This window comes from Myiozetetes cayanensis, unplaced genomic scaffold (assembly GCF_022539395.1).
Source record: "Myiozetetes cayanensis isolate MyiCay16 unplaced genomic scaffold, myiCay2020 scf3, whole genome shotgun sequence".
Lineage (NCBI taxonomy): Eukaryota > Metazoa > Chordata > Aves > Passeriformes > Tyrannidae > Myiozetetes > Myiozetetes cayanensis.
Genome location: NW_026087521.1, coordinates 3,627,799 through 3,645,420, shown reverse-complemented (window position 1 = coordinate 3,645,420; position 17,622 = coordinate 3,627,799). Strand labels below are relative to the sequence as shown.

The following is a 17,622-nucleotide window of genomic DNA, read 5'->3' as shown; positions in this document are numbered from 1 at the left end:
AGCTGGTGGTGTCCAACCCCCATCTCTGGTGTACTCCAAACCTCTCCGTTCCCTTTCCTCAGGCAGAGAAAAGAGGCAGCCCCAGGCAGAAATGCAGAGAGGGAAAACGTTGTGTTGACTCCAAACAGTTTCTGACCCCTTTCTGGTGTTTTATGTGCTCAGTACTGTCTGTGCCGTGCGATGTATGTTGGCCCCTGTTGACAGATTTGCTGTTGTTGAGTGCTGCGGATTGTTGTTACTCTGTTAAATCAATATGTAGTGCTACTTTTAAACATTTTTTTTTTTCTACATGCTGGCTATGCATATCAAGAGTTCTTGCATTATGGTAAATGTTAATATTTCATGCAAGCTGATTATTAATCTTAGCCATTCAGTTCTCGTGGGGTAAGTGACAACCCACTGGCTTAAAATTTAGCACACAAATCAGAGAAGCAATATTCACTTTGATACTGCCAGGGATTTATTATAATAAGTTAAATCATTACACCATCGTTTCCTATTAAAGAATGTTTTGTTGCAATGAAGCAGTTGCGTAAGAGGAAAAAAAACCCACATTAAAGTGGATTTCTATTATATTACTGAATTTTGACACTGCATTTTGCCATGAAATAATATTTGAAGAGATTATACACATGCTTGTAGCTTACACTGTAAAGTAGCTTATAGTGGCAAATACGTTGTTCTGAGAAATATTTATTAATCATAAAGCTGGTTAAAATTGTACATGTAATAAGGTTATAGAAAATTTTAATTACATTTTTTATCACATTCTCATTTTGTTGCCTGCTTTTTGGATAAAGAGAGATGTATGAAAATCAGCTGCTTCTCAAAATTCTGAATATTTTTGAAATTCAACAGGAAAAAGAACTTTTTTAAAAATAAGGCTTTCTCCTTATTTTGTTTTGTAGCCACTACTAGAAAGAACCATCCTGGACTGACTCTGGACTCTGATTTACAGTATTAATATTTTTTAAAGTAATGTGAAAGGTTTATATTGTGTAATTAAGTAAAAGTGGGACAAACACACAGGAAAAAAAAAATCCTAGTTTTTAATATATTTTGCCTTTGCTTAGCATCTCCTTTGGGGACCAGTGCTTCCAGATCTTGGGGTCATTTTAATGCTGCTCTTGAAGCCCTGGAATCGAGACATCGCATAAGAATTCAAACTTGCTTTTAATAAAAAATAAGAAACCTAACCATGATGTTAGAGGAAAGCTTGAATACACAGAGATGCTCAGAGTGCCAAAAGAAAATCAGAGCCCCAAAGGTGTCATTCTGCAAAGCATCTCATGGTTTTTTAATGCCTGTGGTTGGCAGCTTTGCAGGTGCAAAGTTACACACATGTGGAAATGGTTGCAAAACCGGGATCACAGAAACAGATTATTTGCTATGTTGTAAGCAAATAATCTCAACCACTGGGATTTCTTGGGAATGGTGGCCTGAGCTGGCAAATCCTGTGTGCCTTGTCCTTTGATCCTAAGACCACTTAAGCTGGTGGGAACCTGCTCCTGGCTTTCAGTTTTGGAATAACCCCCACAGACTCTTGGATCCGTGGCTTTGGGGAATCATTTACTCCCCGTGCCAGTAGGAATGAGATAAACCCTGTGGTGGAAAAGATAAACACACAGAGTGTGCAAAGTGGTCATCTTTTAGGTAAATGTCAGGGTCCAGTCCTGTGATTGGTTCTTATCAGATGCAATCAACGAGAACTGGGTTTGAAATCCTGCAGTATAACTGGGCTTTGAGTTTTCCAGCAGCATCCTAACTGGGTGTGCCTTATGGGCTGTTCCACCTTTTATTATTCTTTTTTTGTTGTTGTTGTTGATGATGTCGGTTGAGAAATTAGCACAACTGTTGTTTTCTGTTTTACTTCTGAATTTGCACTTGGAAGACATTGGGTAAAATAGAAGAAGAACAGACTGTTTGCTGATCGCTTGGATGATGGTGTGAAAAACAAAAATAATCTTCTGCTGTCATCTGTTTCCTTGAGAAGTCTTCAAATAAAGTTTAAAATAAGGAGTTTTGCTTCTATTCAAACAGCCTCTGCGAGGAAAAAACCCTGTAGACCTCATTACAGTTGATTCCTTAATAGAGCTGCAGGATTCCCAGAATCCCTTTCAGTACTGGATAGTTAGTGTGGTTGAAAATGTTGGAGGAAGATTACGCCTTCGCTATGTGGGATTGGAGGAGACTGAATCCTATGACCAGTGGTTGTTTTACTTGGATTGCAGACTTCGACCAGTCGGTTGGTGTCAAGAGAATAAATACAGAATGGACCCACCTGCAGGTAAACAGCCTCCTAAAAGTATTACCCTCCTTTTTGACATTCACTGATGTTCTGAGGTACTTGTGCAGCCCGTTTCTGCTTCTCCAGCGTTCACATTGCTTTGTCAGTAGTTTCTGTCTGTGACACATGTGGCCATGTGGGAGCCATCTGATTTGGGTTCAGAATGGGTCAGGTGAACTCTGAAATTTATTTCATAAATTCAGTTTACTTCCAGCTCACTCCTGGAAGGATGCAGTGTCCATTCAAAGCAGTTCGTCCAGTTTTCCACCAAGAAGCCAGAGCTGGTGGGGATAATCCAAGGATCTGTAACTGTTTGTCCAGCCCTTTTCAGTGGTGTTTTAGGGGCCAGGTCTTTCTGGCCACGATTTAAGCATGTGGTTTTTTTCACTGATAGGTAGGAATCAATGTTCCTCATCACTTCTAAATTAGATTGTAGTTCAAGAGCTCATGAATACTGCTTACTCTGTAACTTTGTATTTGTGTTACAGAGGAACACTTTCCCACTGTCTGCCTTTGAACCCTCTTGGCCTCTATAGGTTTGGTGAATCAATAGAGAAATGGCCCGAAGAAGATTTGTGCTTCCTCTTTGTTTATTTCATTCACTTTCTGCTCTTTCCTTCTTTTGTCCTTTTTTCCTCATTTCATTGTTGTGCTTCCTTCTCCATGGATTCCACACACCCCCTTTCCTTTTTCTTTTCATTTTTTTTCCCACTTGTCTTTAAACTTGTTACTGGACTCTTTATTTGCTGAAGTTACATTTCTGTGAAATTCCCCTGTCCTTGATTAACTGCTTTTGAAATTTCTCTATCTTGTTCTCGTCTATCTTCATCTGATATGTTTCCTCTCATTGGCATTTTCTGGTCATTCCCTTTTTAGTGAGCATTGTTATTAATGAATTCAATGCACAGATCTTCTTCCTGACTTCCACTGACTTAAATAGGTGGTCATCACTTCACATGTCCTAAAGTTGAGTCTCATAGGAGTTTGCTGAGAAATGACCCTTCTGGTCTGAACCCATTTTCTAATAAGTCCTCTCCTGACCACTGCCCCTAAGGATCTCTCTTAGATTACCTCCTTCTGGTCTATGCAGTTGTCAGACTCTTGACTGAGGGAGTAGCCAGTCAGAAATGGGAATCTGATGAGTTTCCAGAGGGCAGGAATGCTGTTTTTTCCAATTCTGATATAGTGGACTGTATCAGCCATCTGATATCCACATAACATCTACATGCTCATGAAGCAGTGGATGAATAAAGTGTATGAGACATTAAATCAGAGGAGGAAGAGAGAAAAAAAGAGCCAAATGGCTGGTCTTGGGGGATCTGTTTCAAATTACAGTGTCTGCAAAAGGAATGTTGGAGCAAGCAGGCCGGGAAGCTGTAGAGAGTTGTCAGGATGAGATGCTGGCAGCAGAAAGCACTAAAGAAGCTCAGGGATGAAGCCGCTAAACCACAAACTGGCAAAGAATGGAGTTGCCTGAAGACTGGTGGCCAGGGATACATCCTTGCCTGCTTACATGCTTGCTAGTTACTTCTATATTAAAGAGGATTTGGACTAGAAAGACCTTTGTTTAAATGACCTGGTGTGGACCTTTTTAGAAAGGAGAGAGTCAGTGGGCAGTATGTTGTTTTTTTACACACCAGGGATTAGATTCACCTGCTGTAGTGTAGACACAAAAGATAGTTCAGCATGAGCAATTGCTTTCTTTTTATGATGGGTGGAGGAAAGGGGATGCTTGAGACGTGTCTAACACTGATAAGATGAAATGACATCTTTATAAGCCTACTTTTTTTCACTCGGGGAGGGGGGATTGAAACCAATGAACACAGACCTGGTTGTCTAAATTTTCAACATCTGACTCCTTGGTTGATATAACAGGAACAGCCTTAGACTGTATATCAAAGAAAGCTGTTGTGAATCTCCTCTGACAAGATGCTCCTCTGACATGCAGCTCCTCCCAAATTAGGCTGTGTGTTCCCTGGCTATCATACAAGGATGTTCAGTTATGCATCAGTTCTGCAGCCTCAGACAGTGCTTTGCCTACCCTCAACTTGGATGCTGCATATCCACCCTCAGCTTTACTTCCCTTTATGTCTGAGCTGTGGTTTTCCCCTGTTGATCCACTTCTGAGGATCTGTCAGGTTGGGTTTCGTCTTGCAGAGCAGTTTGAGGTCAGTCTTTTGAAGTGCAGAGCATCTCAGATAGATGAGATCCCATGGATCCAAAGGTCTACAATATTTTGGGTGGAGAGGTCTCTTTCCTGAAGCCATCCACATCCTAACACCCACTTAATGTACAAGAATGTGCAGGAGGGTCCTTGGGGGGTTGGAACTTTAAGGTCCCTTCCAACCCAAGCCATGCTGTGATTCTGGCTGTCTTCTCCAAATGGCAACTTCCAGGGACTTTGTGTGTCTCGTGAGCCTGTTTAACCAAAGCAAAGGGGTCACAGCTTTTCTCCTTCAGCTGTATATCTGAATCCCAAATAAACCTTCTTGCTAGTGAAAATTGGCAGGGGCTGCTTGACGCAGAGCCACTGATGGTCTTAGCTCAGCTGTTTATGCAGGACGAGATCATCTCATTTTATGTTACTTTCTGTTTAAAGACAAATTGCCGGTCCTTTTAATTGCTCGCTACTTGTTAACCTTAATACAAATTGACACAGTACACTTGGTTCAATTACCTGCAACCCTAGCACTTAAATAAAATGCTTTATGCTCTTTTAACCGTGCAATTTAGTGTCCATACACTCGCCAGCATAAGTGATGTGCCACTAATTAAATGCGCATATGATATTCCTTGCTGGTTATTGAAACCACGCTGGAGTTGCCTCTGTATTGATGTTTGTTGACAGTGTTTAAAGAAGTTGCTACTTTTTTTCACTGATTTTGATCAAAGTTGCCCAAAATACCACTTTTTTTTTCCTGTACTTCACTACCATCATGATAGATAATGAGGGTCTGTTTCCAGCAGGGAAGCATCAGGCAGGGTTTTCCTTAACTCAGACTTTTGTTACTTGAAACAACAGGCTGGCTGCAGCATGGGGCAAAATCATATTGTGTTGAGTCTTTCCCTGTTTGGCATCATTTAAACCAAAAAGAAACAGGGTGAGTCGTTCCCCTGCCTGTGCTTCAAGTTGATCAGAACTCCTGTAAATAAGGGAGAAGTGGAGAAACAGGGCTGTAAAATAATGAACAATTAGATAAGAAGGGCACTTCTTAACACTTGTGACCGCTGCACACGCTGCAAACAAAGGCTTGAAATCTATATTGCCATTAATAACCAGACAGCTGAGGAATTAAAAATACTGCCCTGAAAGGTTAACATTTCCCTTTAAGTGTGTTTAAATTCATATGCATATCCTTGATGTCTGTTCTGAAGTATAGGGAGATTTGATATAGTGGAAGTATAAATACATCCACTTCCAGTGAGTGATTCTGCAAATCCTGTTTTGATAAGGTCTTAAATCTGTTGAGTTCAGAGCATAAAATTCTCTTGTACCATCAGTGCAAGGTGGAAACAGTGCTTGCCAATTTCTTTTTTTTTTAATACATATTTTTTATTTCCTCCTTCAGAATTGTAAGATACAGCAGTAAATCTTTGCTAGCTAGTAAATATATATGGTTATTAGATGCACAGAATTTAAATGCAAATTGGGCCAAATTGAACTGTGATGTAAGTGCATGAAGCCAAACTGGCAAAAGAAAAGCTCCACACTGTTCACTCCATATCAAGTTTATTATTGAGTAAATGTTCATTTCCATTTTAATAATTGTTGCAATCTGTCTACCTATCTTGTCTCTTTAAGGCCTTGATATGAATGTTCTGCAATAACTTGTTATGTGCAAGATAACAGTATGTTTTCTAGGGCAGAAGTAAATCCAATATAACGTTCTTCATCACAGTATTATTTCCTACATTGTCTCCTTTGATGATTCATAGGCATTTCACTGCACTGAACCATAAAGGGCTTGTTAATATAATGATTTAATAATATTAAACCTGTGTAAAGAAACTCACTGAAAGCAACGTGAAGCTGCACAAAGATGTTGCCTGAAAGTATAATGATGGAAATTCATGAGTGTAAGCCTTTGAACTGGTGTGATGCTCTGGGTTGAGTGTGGTACCAAAAAAATGTGTCTGGGTAGACATTTAGCTGAAATGTTTCTTCCCACACATACCTCCCTCCCCCCTACCCCAACCCTGCAATTAAAACCAAACCAACACTTTCCAGTGAACAGGAGCCTTAGTAAAGATAGTGTTTGTTTTGTTCAAATATAACCAATATTGGCTGAAGACCTGAGGCTCATCAAACTAGAAACCATCAGGTGTTTTGAGAAATCAAAGGAGAGCTTTTTGCTGTTTTCAAGTAACGAGATAATACGATTCTCGTTTCTTCAGCAGTAATTAAAGGATGTGCATTTTTCTCGGTTTCACTTCAGGATATAAAACAAAATCATCCCTCCAGAGTGTCCCTGCTAGTTGCCTCTGTGTTGAATTTATCCATGCTGTACAGCTTGGAATACACACACTGTTCATTTCACTTGTACTGTCCATTTGTATGACATAAGAACTTTAGCATTTCAAAAATGTTTGATCCCTAAACAGTCACCCCTTGATTTTGGTTTTTTTTGTTGTTGTTATTACTTTAGATATCTATTCTCTGAAGACTATATCTGAGTGGAAATGCGCTCTGGAAAAATCCCTTAATGATGCAGCAAATTTTCCTCTTCCAATGGAAGTGTTCAAGGTAAAAGACACACATTTTTCCTTCACTTACAGAGCCCACGATGAATAAATATCATGCAGTATTTAGCAGCTTATGCTAAACTTCTGCAGGAAAGGCCTTTGCTCTAATACATAACCACGAGAGGTCACAAGTAGGGTGCTTGTATAAAGCACATTTTTAGGTGTGGACTTTCCATTCTGATAAGTGATTTCATGGTCAGTGTTTTCTCAGGGCTGGGGGTGATCAGCAGTGATTTCTCCAGCATTATTTTTCGTGTGTTTTTTTCTGTTAGACCTGTGCAAAGACATCATATACGACCGTGAAGTTGTAAGGCTACGAATATAAAAGTTGACACAAACGGGACAGATTTCTGCAAGCCTTGCACCAAAATTTTCATCTGATCGCAAGCCACAAGGCAGAGAAACCTCCTTCAGGGACCTGTAGTGGAAAAGGGAGATAATTTTATTTCCACATCTTTTTTTTTTTCTTTTTTTTCCCCCTCTCACTCTGGTTTTTAATAGAGACGTGTTTCGGCCCTGAGGCACCAGCTTTAATTTCCCATCCAAATCTGCGCTGCTGTTAATCATGATAGCTTCAGATAATCCTGATTTCTAGCTGTGCCTGTCTGGTTTCTAATACTTACACCCTCAGTGTGATGGGCAGCACGGCTGTGGGTGCAAGAGGATGCTCAGGGAGGTGTGTGGAAGCACCGCTGTGCCCCACTGTCTCCACTGCCACCTCTTGCCTGGGGACCTGCTGTATCACAGTGCCCTCCCCACCATCAGTCTGAAGACTCTCCAGGTTCATTCCCTGCCCTTTAAGCAACGTCACACTGATGTACTCAAAAACATCCTTGGAACTGGTGCAGCACATGTGTGGATGAGGCTCTTGGTTTAGTGGTGGCCTTGGCAGTCCTGGGTTAATGGTTGGCCTTGATCTTAGAGGGGTTTTCCAACATAAATGATTTTCTAATTTTATATTGGAAGAAGGCACTCACCATGCCCCATCCTGTCTTGCATGCCACCTTCACCCTTTCTGCAGGGACATGCCAGCAGCTTTCCCATTAGGAATCCAGGCTCCTCACCCAGCAAAGATGCACTTAAATTAGCAACATTAATTTGGGAGCGTTTTGCTAACGGCCCAGGCAGTGGCTCACTTGCTTCCAGTGTGAAAGCTCTGCTAGACTGGGATAAGTAGGAAGGAAGATGTGTGTGCTGGCCTTTGGCTCGAATTTGGGGTTGAGGAGCCCCGTGTTGGGATGGAAATGGTGCTTGGAGAGTTCTGAGTCTCTGCCATTTATTTTCATCCAACGCCTCGATTTGCCAACTCTATTAAAAGTTTGCACTGGCAGTTTCAAGATCAGAAACACATTGTGTGGGGCAGGGATTAAATCCCAGTAGGGAATGGCTGATGCATGTATTTTATTCCTGTCTGTATGAAAGAGTGAAGAATATTTGTGATGAGGCTCATAAAACATCCTTTTTTAAAGAAGTTTATTACTAACAGCTGTTTTGCTGCCTCTTCTCAGCGTGCCAGACTTATACCCACTTATTTTAATTATTGCATGAGTGTCATAAATTAGAATTCAGCAAATCCTGGTTGCTGTGCCATGTGGTTTGAGCTTCCAAAGATGAACCTCTTAGGAAGACAATGCAAAACCTTGGAGTGCTTGAATGGCCCAAGAGGGAGTTACTTTGGGGCCAAATGTGGCAAAAAGGCAGGATTGGGTCAACAGGGCTTCTTTATTTATAATATGGAAGCTGAGCACAAGATGGGCTGAATTTAGTCTTTGGTGCTGTCTGAGCCCCTGGTTCTGGGAAGGCTGGAGGCTGAATAAATTGTTTTTGTGTGTGCCCATGTAGGGTGAATCAACTCCATCTTGTGCATTCTAATTAAGGAGAAAAATACGAGATCTTGTCCGTGCCTGTGAGCATGTCTTCCTCTAGTAATGACTGAAACATGAGTTGTTTCATGCACAAATGAATCTTGCAAAATAACCCAATATTTATGTGTGGGACCTTCAAGGAGAATCCCAGATCCTGGCAAAAAGTGTTGAATTCAAAGGTGTCTTTTAATAATTTCTTTTTGATTTCTTAATTTTACTTTTGCAAAGCCAGCACAGAAGTAATGTCTCTTCATGGTGCCTTGGGCTCTGTGCTACTGTACCAGTCACATGTTGGATGAGGTATAAAACAGAGGGTTTGACAGCTGGCAACTCTTAAAGATCTTCTGGAAAGATGGGAATATTTACTTTGGCGGACATGGTAAAAATTGAGGGGTTACCTTCTGCCTTTCCTACATTTCCCTACAGAATTCCATCACTGAGGAGAGCATAGTTGTGTGCTTGCTCCACAGTCCTGAGGGTGAGCATGTGCATTTTTGGCTGGGTTACAGCTTTAACTGCTGTTGTCCTTAGAGCTGTGCCTGGGCAGTGACATCAAACTGGTCCCAGGAGGTGCTACTGGGAAAGCAGATTCGTGTTTGTTGTGTGAGAAGTGGCTCCTCTTCAGGATCTGTCAGCCCATTACCGCTGTCAGTGATGATGCTCTTTGGTTTTGGTGTTGGGTTCTGCCTTGAGAACTCACAAACCACGAATTTGAGCCTGAGTTATCAATGCTCAGAGAAGTGTGGCAACGCTGAACTTGGCACCTGGTGATCTTCAGCAGCAGATCCAAAAATCCCTTACAAAAGCACAACCCTGATCCCCCTTGGCATCCAAGGAGAGGACACCAGCCACCAGACCACACGAGCCTGTTGCAAAAATCAGGGAGAAAGCTGCAAACAGGATTTTCTTTTTTTCTTTTCCTTTTTTTTTTTCCTGGTGCTATTTTACACTTGGCCATATGTTGAAAGCATTTGTAAAATGCTTTAGGATCCTTTGAGAAGGAACGTGATGTTCAACTGCTAGAAAATGCTGCTATTATGCAGCTACTAAACATAGTGTTTTGCAAACTGCACGTCCTGGAATAATTTTTTTCTCTTCACAAAAGCTTTTTTGCAGCACACCTGCCACTTTGTTGTTCCACTCTTTTCAGAAAACATGTTGATCCTTAAAAGAAAAATAAATACAGGCAGGATTTTCAAGGGTTTTTGAATGGTTTAGGAGCACAAATCCTTCCAAAAGGACACAGCCCAAGGAGATGTGTCCTTTACTGTATCTGCTCTCATTTAAGGGTGCTGTAGGGATCCCCCAGACTTGGTTAAGCACCAGTTATAAATGATGGGTTAGGCTTCAGAGGTCACCTGAGAGAATGGTCAGGGCTTTGGGTATGAAGTATGGTCAAACCAGGGCCTGATTTCAAGTTAAATGTGACAATTTCAGTGGTTTGCTGCAGTGCTGATGTTGCTGGTGCTCTCTGAAAGGGATCCATGCTCCCAACTCACCTTCTAGCCCTAATATTATGGATAAATCGTATTTTAGAGTTACATCCCAGTAGTCTGAGGAAGATGAATGGTGGACACAGATCACAGGATTTAGTTTCCTAGTGAGAGGCCCACAGTGTGCTGGGGATGTTCTCAGACATCCCATTATGCTTCCTCTGATCTCCTGTGCTGTATCTGTGGGTCCTTTGCAGATGTCATAGATCCTCAGGTGTCTTTCAGTTCACCCCAGACACCTCTGTTTGGGCAACTAAACCCTATCCAGGATTTGGGGTGCTCATCATCTTTCCATAGATGTTGCATGTGGGCCTCCTATTCCAAATTACCCCCAGTTGTTTTAAGTATCTGTCTTGGGTGGAGCTGTCACCCCCCCCACACATCTCTAACCCAAATTCTGTTAAATAATTGATGCTTAGAAGGGAGAGGTGTTATCTAAGACAGGTGGCCATTCCTGATTTATAACCTTTGGTCCCATTCCTCTTGTCTCCACTCTCTGCTCCTCCTTTCCTAAATTTTTTTTCTTTCCAGCCTGAAATTTTTTCCCTCTCTACCAAAAATGCCTCTACACTATGCCCAGCCCCTGTAATCCTGTTTTTAACAGGAGTTTTTGGATGTCTCCTGTTACCAGTAATAGCATTAATTAATGGCAAGACTAATGATGTGGAGGGAATCAGTTGGGACAAATCTCTCCTAAGGAGACTGATGGAGGGACCACCCATCACCCAGGCAAGAGCTGCCCCCTGAAATTCATGGTGGAGTGGTGGTTCTAGTTCTACACTCAAAAGTATGAAGACAAATATTAAAAAAGATCCCTTCCTGTCCTCTAAAACATAATTTTTTTTATCGTATGAATTGTGCATTTTAGAAATGAGATTGGCTATTTCTTGGAAGACTGATTTTCTTTTTTTCTTTTTCCAAAAGGGAGGACAACATCTCTTAAATTTGAAACAAACATTTGGCATGTTTTTAGGGTTTGTTCTACCAGTACTTGTTATTCTGAAAGAGTATAAATCTAAGTGAGAGAAACCCAGGGGATACTTTCTGCTCAGAGACGATTCCTGACCTGGCTGTGTGAACAGACTTGAAGTCCAACAGGGTTTTTCTGTCTCCATCCACCCCCTAATAGACGGGCACGTGCTGATGCAGCGGCTCGAAACGAACGTGCTTTTGGTTTCACTCGGAAGCCAAATCCCGGCATAAGCAATCCCGGGCTCCTTCACGCACCGGTGGCTTGGCCGGCCCTCGCTCCACACGCTGTGCTTTAATAGCCTGTGAGTCGCCATGTTGTTCGCAGGCGCTGCCAGATTATTTATACTCCATCTGTTCTTCCCCATCCGTGGATTTGCCAGCCCTTTTCCACGGCTGCGATTTGCCGGGCTGGGAGACGTGCGCGGCGTCCCAATCCCTCCCTTGTTCCGCTGCCTTTTGACCCGCTCCTGTCTCGGCTCCTTGAAGCTGCTCCTCTTTGTAAGACCCAGTCACCGTCGCTGGGAGAATACCACAGTGGTCCTTACAATCATCCCTCTGGCGTGTGGGGCTTTCTTTCTCGTTACACACCGGGGTCTCTCAGGGTGGGGAGAGGTCAACAAAAGAGCCTGGTTTGGTTTACTTGCTGCACCCGGGCTCTGTGTGGGGCATTTGTGCATGACAGGTTCTTACCTTCCATGTCTTTGGGTAGTGTTTCTCATGAGAAGGGCTAATGTGCACCTAGAACCAGCATCTGCTCCCATCTAGAGGGTGGGTGATACCTGAAAGTTATCCATTTAGGGCATTTTTCAAGGGCAAGTAGTGACAGGACAAAGGGTAATGGCTTAAAACTGAAAGAGGGAAGGTTTAGGTGAGATATTAGGAAGAAATTCTTTACAGTGAGGGTGGTGAGGAACTGCAACAGGTTGCCCAGAGAAGTTGTAGATTCCCCTTCCCTGGATGTGTTCAAGGCCAGGTTGGGTGGGGCTTTGAGCAACCTGGTCCAGTGGGGGATGTCCCTGCCCCTGGCAGGAGAGTTGGAATGAGATGGTCTTAAGGTCCCTTCCCACTCAAACCATTCTATGAGTCTACTATTCTATGATTTACAGATGAACGAATTTCCTCAAAGAAAGCAAAAGCCAGCTTTGCTCCGTAGCTGTTTTTCAGAGTGGTTGCTGCCCACAGTGTGCATTGAATTGGTTCCTGATCCTTCTCTAACAAATTCCTATTGATTCCTCAGTGATTCCTGCCATGATGTTACTGAGGGCTGACTCAGTCGCTCTTCACAGTAGAGGTGATGCCTCGCTGTGTGTGAGAAGAGACGCTGCTGGTTTCACTTTGAGACCTCAAATAGGTGTTCCCCACCCGTGTTCCCCTTTCGATTTGACTTTCCCACCTGTGAAGTGGGACCTGTGCGCGTGGCACAGCCGGGTTTCGACGGTGAACGCTCGTGGGTGTTGCAAAACCCGAACCAAACACACCAAAAACCCCGAGTGGATGAATATCTGTCACTCCTACCTCTGCTGCCCGTGCTTGCACCGCCCAGCCGAAGCAGAGCAGGCGCTGCGTGGGAGGGGATCTTTGCCCTAATGCCATCTGCATCGGGCCGAGCCATACGGAGAAGGTGTATTTGGATTTCAACTGGCTACTCTGCAATGTTGCTGTTTCTATGGTAACTATTTTTTATTCAACAAGCGGAGCTTAAAATCCGTAGGGCTGAATTCGATCCTTGGCAGAAGCGTCTGCAGTTTTTAAGGGGCTCTTCAGTAGGTGCAGTTTGTAGCTGGCTCTTGTGCTCATTGCTTCAGGGTCATGGTGTCTTTGAAGCCTCCCTCCCACTACCCTTTCCTCTAAATCCCACCCCACATCTCTACATTTTGGTCTTCTTCTGATGGCTCTTGTCAAAACGAGGGACAGTTTGTGTCCTACTGGGGGGGGGGGATTTCTGTCTCCCTGCAGTGATTGTACCTTCAGGGTAAATTGCTCCTTGTTTAGCCAAGGAAGTTGATGAATCTCAAACAAGACTGATTCATCTGCAAATAATGCAGAGTATTGCATTTGGTAGGGTTTCTTTCTTTTTTTTTTTTCCTTTTTTTTTTCCCCTCAATTAAAAAACAAATGCCAGATTCCTGTAGAGGCAGTTTAACCACTGCTATTATTGTGTTTGTGACTGGTTACCACACATGAGCTTTGTGATTAAAATTAGGCTATTAGAAACAGCCAGTTTCTTGGAGAATTAGAGAAAACACTGAGGGGAAGCGATTTCTTTGAAAACAAAAACTGAATCAACTAATATGTTCCCAGTCATACCAGATGGGCCCCGCTTCTTCTGTGTCTTTTAACAGGGTAAACCAGGAGAGATGGGGCTGAAGGCAAGAGCATTTCACGGTCTTACAGTTAGTGGGGATTAAAGGAGGCTCAGGTCAATAATTTATTAGGGGCTCAGTGTTTCTAATCAGCCTCTCAGCCTTGAAACTTTTCAGCATTCGGACTTACGTCTGAATTTTGCATCAAGTTGTGCTTTTATAATTTGTGTGGATCTGACTGTCCTGGACCAAAAGAGCCCTGACTTTTAGAGCATTTGAAAATCACCCTCAAACATCAAAATTAGGCTCAAAGGAGAACCTTTTGCTCTTATCTATGCACTGTATTAGCTGCTGGGTTTAAAATGAGATGATTCCAGTGGTCTTGAGCAGAATGGATTAAAAATGAGGATTTTGTAATCTGAAGTTGATGCCCTTCGCTGTGTTTGGGGACACAGCTTGAGCAACAAGCCCATAGTGCAGCTTCCCTGAGTGTCACAGACAAAAGCAGCTTAGCCAGCTCCCCCTGTTCTATCAGCTTTATCCAGTGCACTGTAAAATTACCTGTGCTCCACTCTTGTGACATGGACAAAATCGAGTTTATTTACACTTAAATTACCTTTGTTGAGCAGAAATACTCAGAAGCCACATCTAGCAAGATATTTAGGTAGCAGGACAGACAAATGACTATGACAATTTTGAAATACCACTTTTTGAGTTCAAGACCTAAAGCCAGTGCTCAGTGACTTTATTATTAGGACTTAAGCATGTCACCCACACAGGTACTTCCCTAAAGCTTATCTGCATCCTTAAGAGCTGGAATGCTGTTTGTGGATCTCTTTCAGAATGACATTTAGGCTCGCAGTTCACCTGACATTTCTGAAACCTGCACCACGTTAATTTGTTGTACTTTTTGTGGCATGATTTTTCTCTTTGCTGTGGGAGACTCTCCTGCATCCTTGTTGGTTGTTGATCCATTTTCCTTGGCTGCTCTCCAGCAGTCAGAGGGTATTTCCATCACCTGCTCAGGGCTTGTGAACCCCAGGACAGGCAATTTGCTGGTATAAATCATAGAGTCACAGAACCACTGAATTGTTTAGGTTGGAAAACGCCTCTTAAGATTGAGTCCAGCCATGAACCCAGCACTGCCAAGCCCCACTACTAAACCATGTCCCCAAGTGCCACATCTGCATGTTTTTTAAATACCTCCAGGGGTGGTGACTCTACCACTTCTCTGGGCAGTCTGTTCCAACACTTGACATCCCATTCAGTGAAGAAATTTTTCCTAATATGCAACCTAAACCTTTGTGTGGTCAGTGAGGCTGCTCCTGGGAAACACTGACTTCCAATAAGAGTAAAGATTCACCATCCAAAAAGGCTATAAAATGCTCCAGCTGGTCAAAAGTATTCTTCCTATTCACCTCCATTTCAAAGAAAATTGAAACTCACTTGGAGAAGTTGCTAGAAAATCATGGCTGGTGACATCCTCCTTGGTGGCGTTGGATGCCGTGAAACGGCAGCAGAGGGTCGAATTTTACCGCCCACAATCATTTCAGGCATTTCTTTTGTTCAGCTGCAGAGCCTGGCAGGGACCAGGGGAAAGTCTCACCCCTCCAGTCCTCTTCTTGTAGCTGCTTTTATTAAACAGACGTCGTTCCTGTCAAAGTGAATAAAGGGAAGAGAGAGCAGTTCATTATCCAGTGTATCACTTTGAGTCTAATACTAATTAAAAGCTTTGCCATCACTTCTGTGGAACCTATTCTTAGAAATTATGTAAATTAATTGGAGTTTTGAAGAGGAGCATATGCCAAATCCTAAGTAATTCCCTGCTGGCTGAGGCAGCTCCAGCGCTGGAACCGGAGAGCGGCATCAGGATCTTTTTTTTTTTTTTTTTTTTTTTCCCCCTTTGGTGGCTGCAAAAATCTAAAGCTGCTTTGGTAAATTTTGATGCTTTTCTTTAGTAAATATGTGAGACAGATCAAATATCCAGACCCTGACCATTTTCCAGAGAGGTACAGTACAAAGGCTTTTTCTCCACGAAAGCTTTTCCGTCTCAGAAATGACATTTAACACAGACAGGCTTTTTACTTCCACAGCATTTCTCCAAATAAATGCATGTTCTTGCTTCAAAGAGGATTTTGACCCTCACAAGGGAGATGTACTGGAGATCCCATGAACTTCTCTTGTGAGTTCACTCTTGCTGCTAATTTAATGGGGAAAATATTTACTTGCTGTGCTAAATGAGAAGGAGGATTTGATCCCAAGGTACATAGCACATGGAGAAAAGGGGATGTGCTTTTGAAGTAAAATAGCTTTAAATATTATTAGCTTTTTTTTTTTTTCCTATCTGATTATTTTTCCCCTTTGAAAAAAGCCAAAGCAAATAGAAGGAGAAAGACCAAAGAAAATTATTCAGATAAAAATGAGAAGCAGTGTGATTTGGTGTCGATGTATTTTGGTCTCAATCAACAAATCACTTTAAAAGTTGATGAAACTACTTGCGTGTTTAAAGATAAACATGATTAAGTACTTTGGTGGATCTTGGCTTATTATGTGTCGAGCTGGATCTGAGCGTGAGTTGAATCGTGGAAGGTTTGATGGGAAGATGGTGCAGTGTAAGCTTGTTTCCAGATGCACATTTTGCAAAGTTGCCTTTTCTTTACAATCTCACAGTGAGGCTTAAGAGACGCCGGGTGTGGATCCTAGTGCAGGAGGAGGCAGCCCTCCAGTCCAGATGCATTTTTGCCTTTAGAGATTTAAAGTTCAGTGCTGGCGAGCTTGGATTTTTGCAGCCACCGTCTTCTCCTGCTGAAGCCTTTTCAGTATTAAAGCTGGCAGTTTTTGATAATGTTTCTGTTCCTGGTACTGTGCAACCTCCGTGTGCCAGGAGCCACATTCTCCTCCCTGCTTTAGACTTTATTTCAGTGAAACATTGTCTGTGCAAAGCTGCTAGAAATGGGTCTCCTCTCTTTCTGATGCTTTAGTGATATGGAAATGGTGGCCAGCAAATGCAAGTATAACTGATGGCTGTAGAATCATAGAATCACAGAATGGTTTGGGTTGGAAGGGACCTTAAAGATCATCCAGTTCCCACCCTGTGTCATGGGCAGGGACACCTTCTGCTAGACCAGGTTGTCCAGAGCCCCATCCAGTCTATCCTTGAACACCTCCAGGGATGGGGCATCCACAGCTCCTCTTGGCAATTTGTTCCAGTGCCTCACCAGCCTCATGGTGAAGATTTCTTCCTAATATCTGATCTAAATCTGCCTTCCTTCAGCTTAAAGCCATTCCCCCTGGTCCTATCACTACATACCCTTGTAAAGTGTACACACCATACTGGAGGGCTCTCAGACTCCTGAAAGTCTACTCCTTCCTCAGCCATTAGTTCCTTGAGCTCCAGGCCATTATTGTTAAATCTTCCTCAGTTTCCCCATCAGTGTATTCTTCTGCTCAGAGACTAAACCCATTATGATTTTTTTTTTTTAAACTGCTTTTTGTTTCTAACAGAAAAGGCTCCGTAACGTTGCAGGGTTGTGAGATGAAAACAACAATTCATTTAGCCACGGTTGGAGCTTGTAAAAATCCTTATCTCTGGCAGCACCAGGAATATAAGATCCCAAAATAGAAGTTGTTAAGCCTAACAAGTGGAGACAGGTCTTGGGAAAAGAAAGCACGGTGACATACAACTTTGGATCAATAGAAAATCATTTTAGAACAAGAATACAGCATGTAGCAATGAATGTAGATGGATTTGTCATTGCTAACCACTTATTAGATAGCAAGCTTTCTGCATGTATTTTGGAGCAGCCTGTGAGTGTGTGTTAAATATAACATCATCTCTTTTTGTGCTTGTTTTGGCTAATGCACCGATGGTTTGGAACTACTGTAGGACATTTTTATTGAATGAACACAAAATGCAATCATTGCTCTGGAATTAGGATGCCAGCTTGTATGACTACTAG

The 17,622-nt window shown here is 42.4% G+C and overlaps 1 protein-coding gene across 5 annotated transcripts in view; it reads left to right on the top strand.

The window, feature by feature from the left end:
* The window catches only part of SFMBT2 (Scm like with four mbt domains 2), a 114,801-nt gene that overhangs the window by 48,965 nt on the left and 48,214 nt on the right, over positions 1-17,622 (top strand). For 4 of the 5 annotated variants that reach the window (XR_007629952.1, XM_050324076.1, XM_050324077.1 and 1 more), the window contains exons 6-7: positions 2,041-2,287; positions 6,934-7,031. Coding sequence is in view for 4 of the 5 variants with exons in the window: in XM_050324076.1 (XP_050180033.1) it covers positions 2,041-2,287; positions 6,934-7,031 (345 nt within the window). In the remaining variant the exon portion in view is untranslated. The remainder of the gene's footprint in view (positions 1-2,040; positions 2,288-6,933; positions 7,032-17,622) is intronic. The other variant, XM_050324079.1, reaches the window with a different exon arrangement.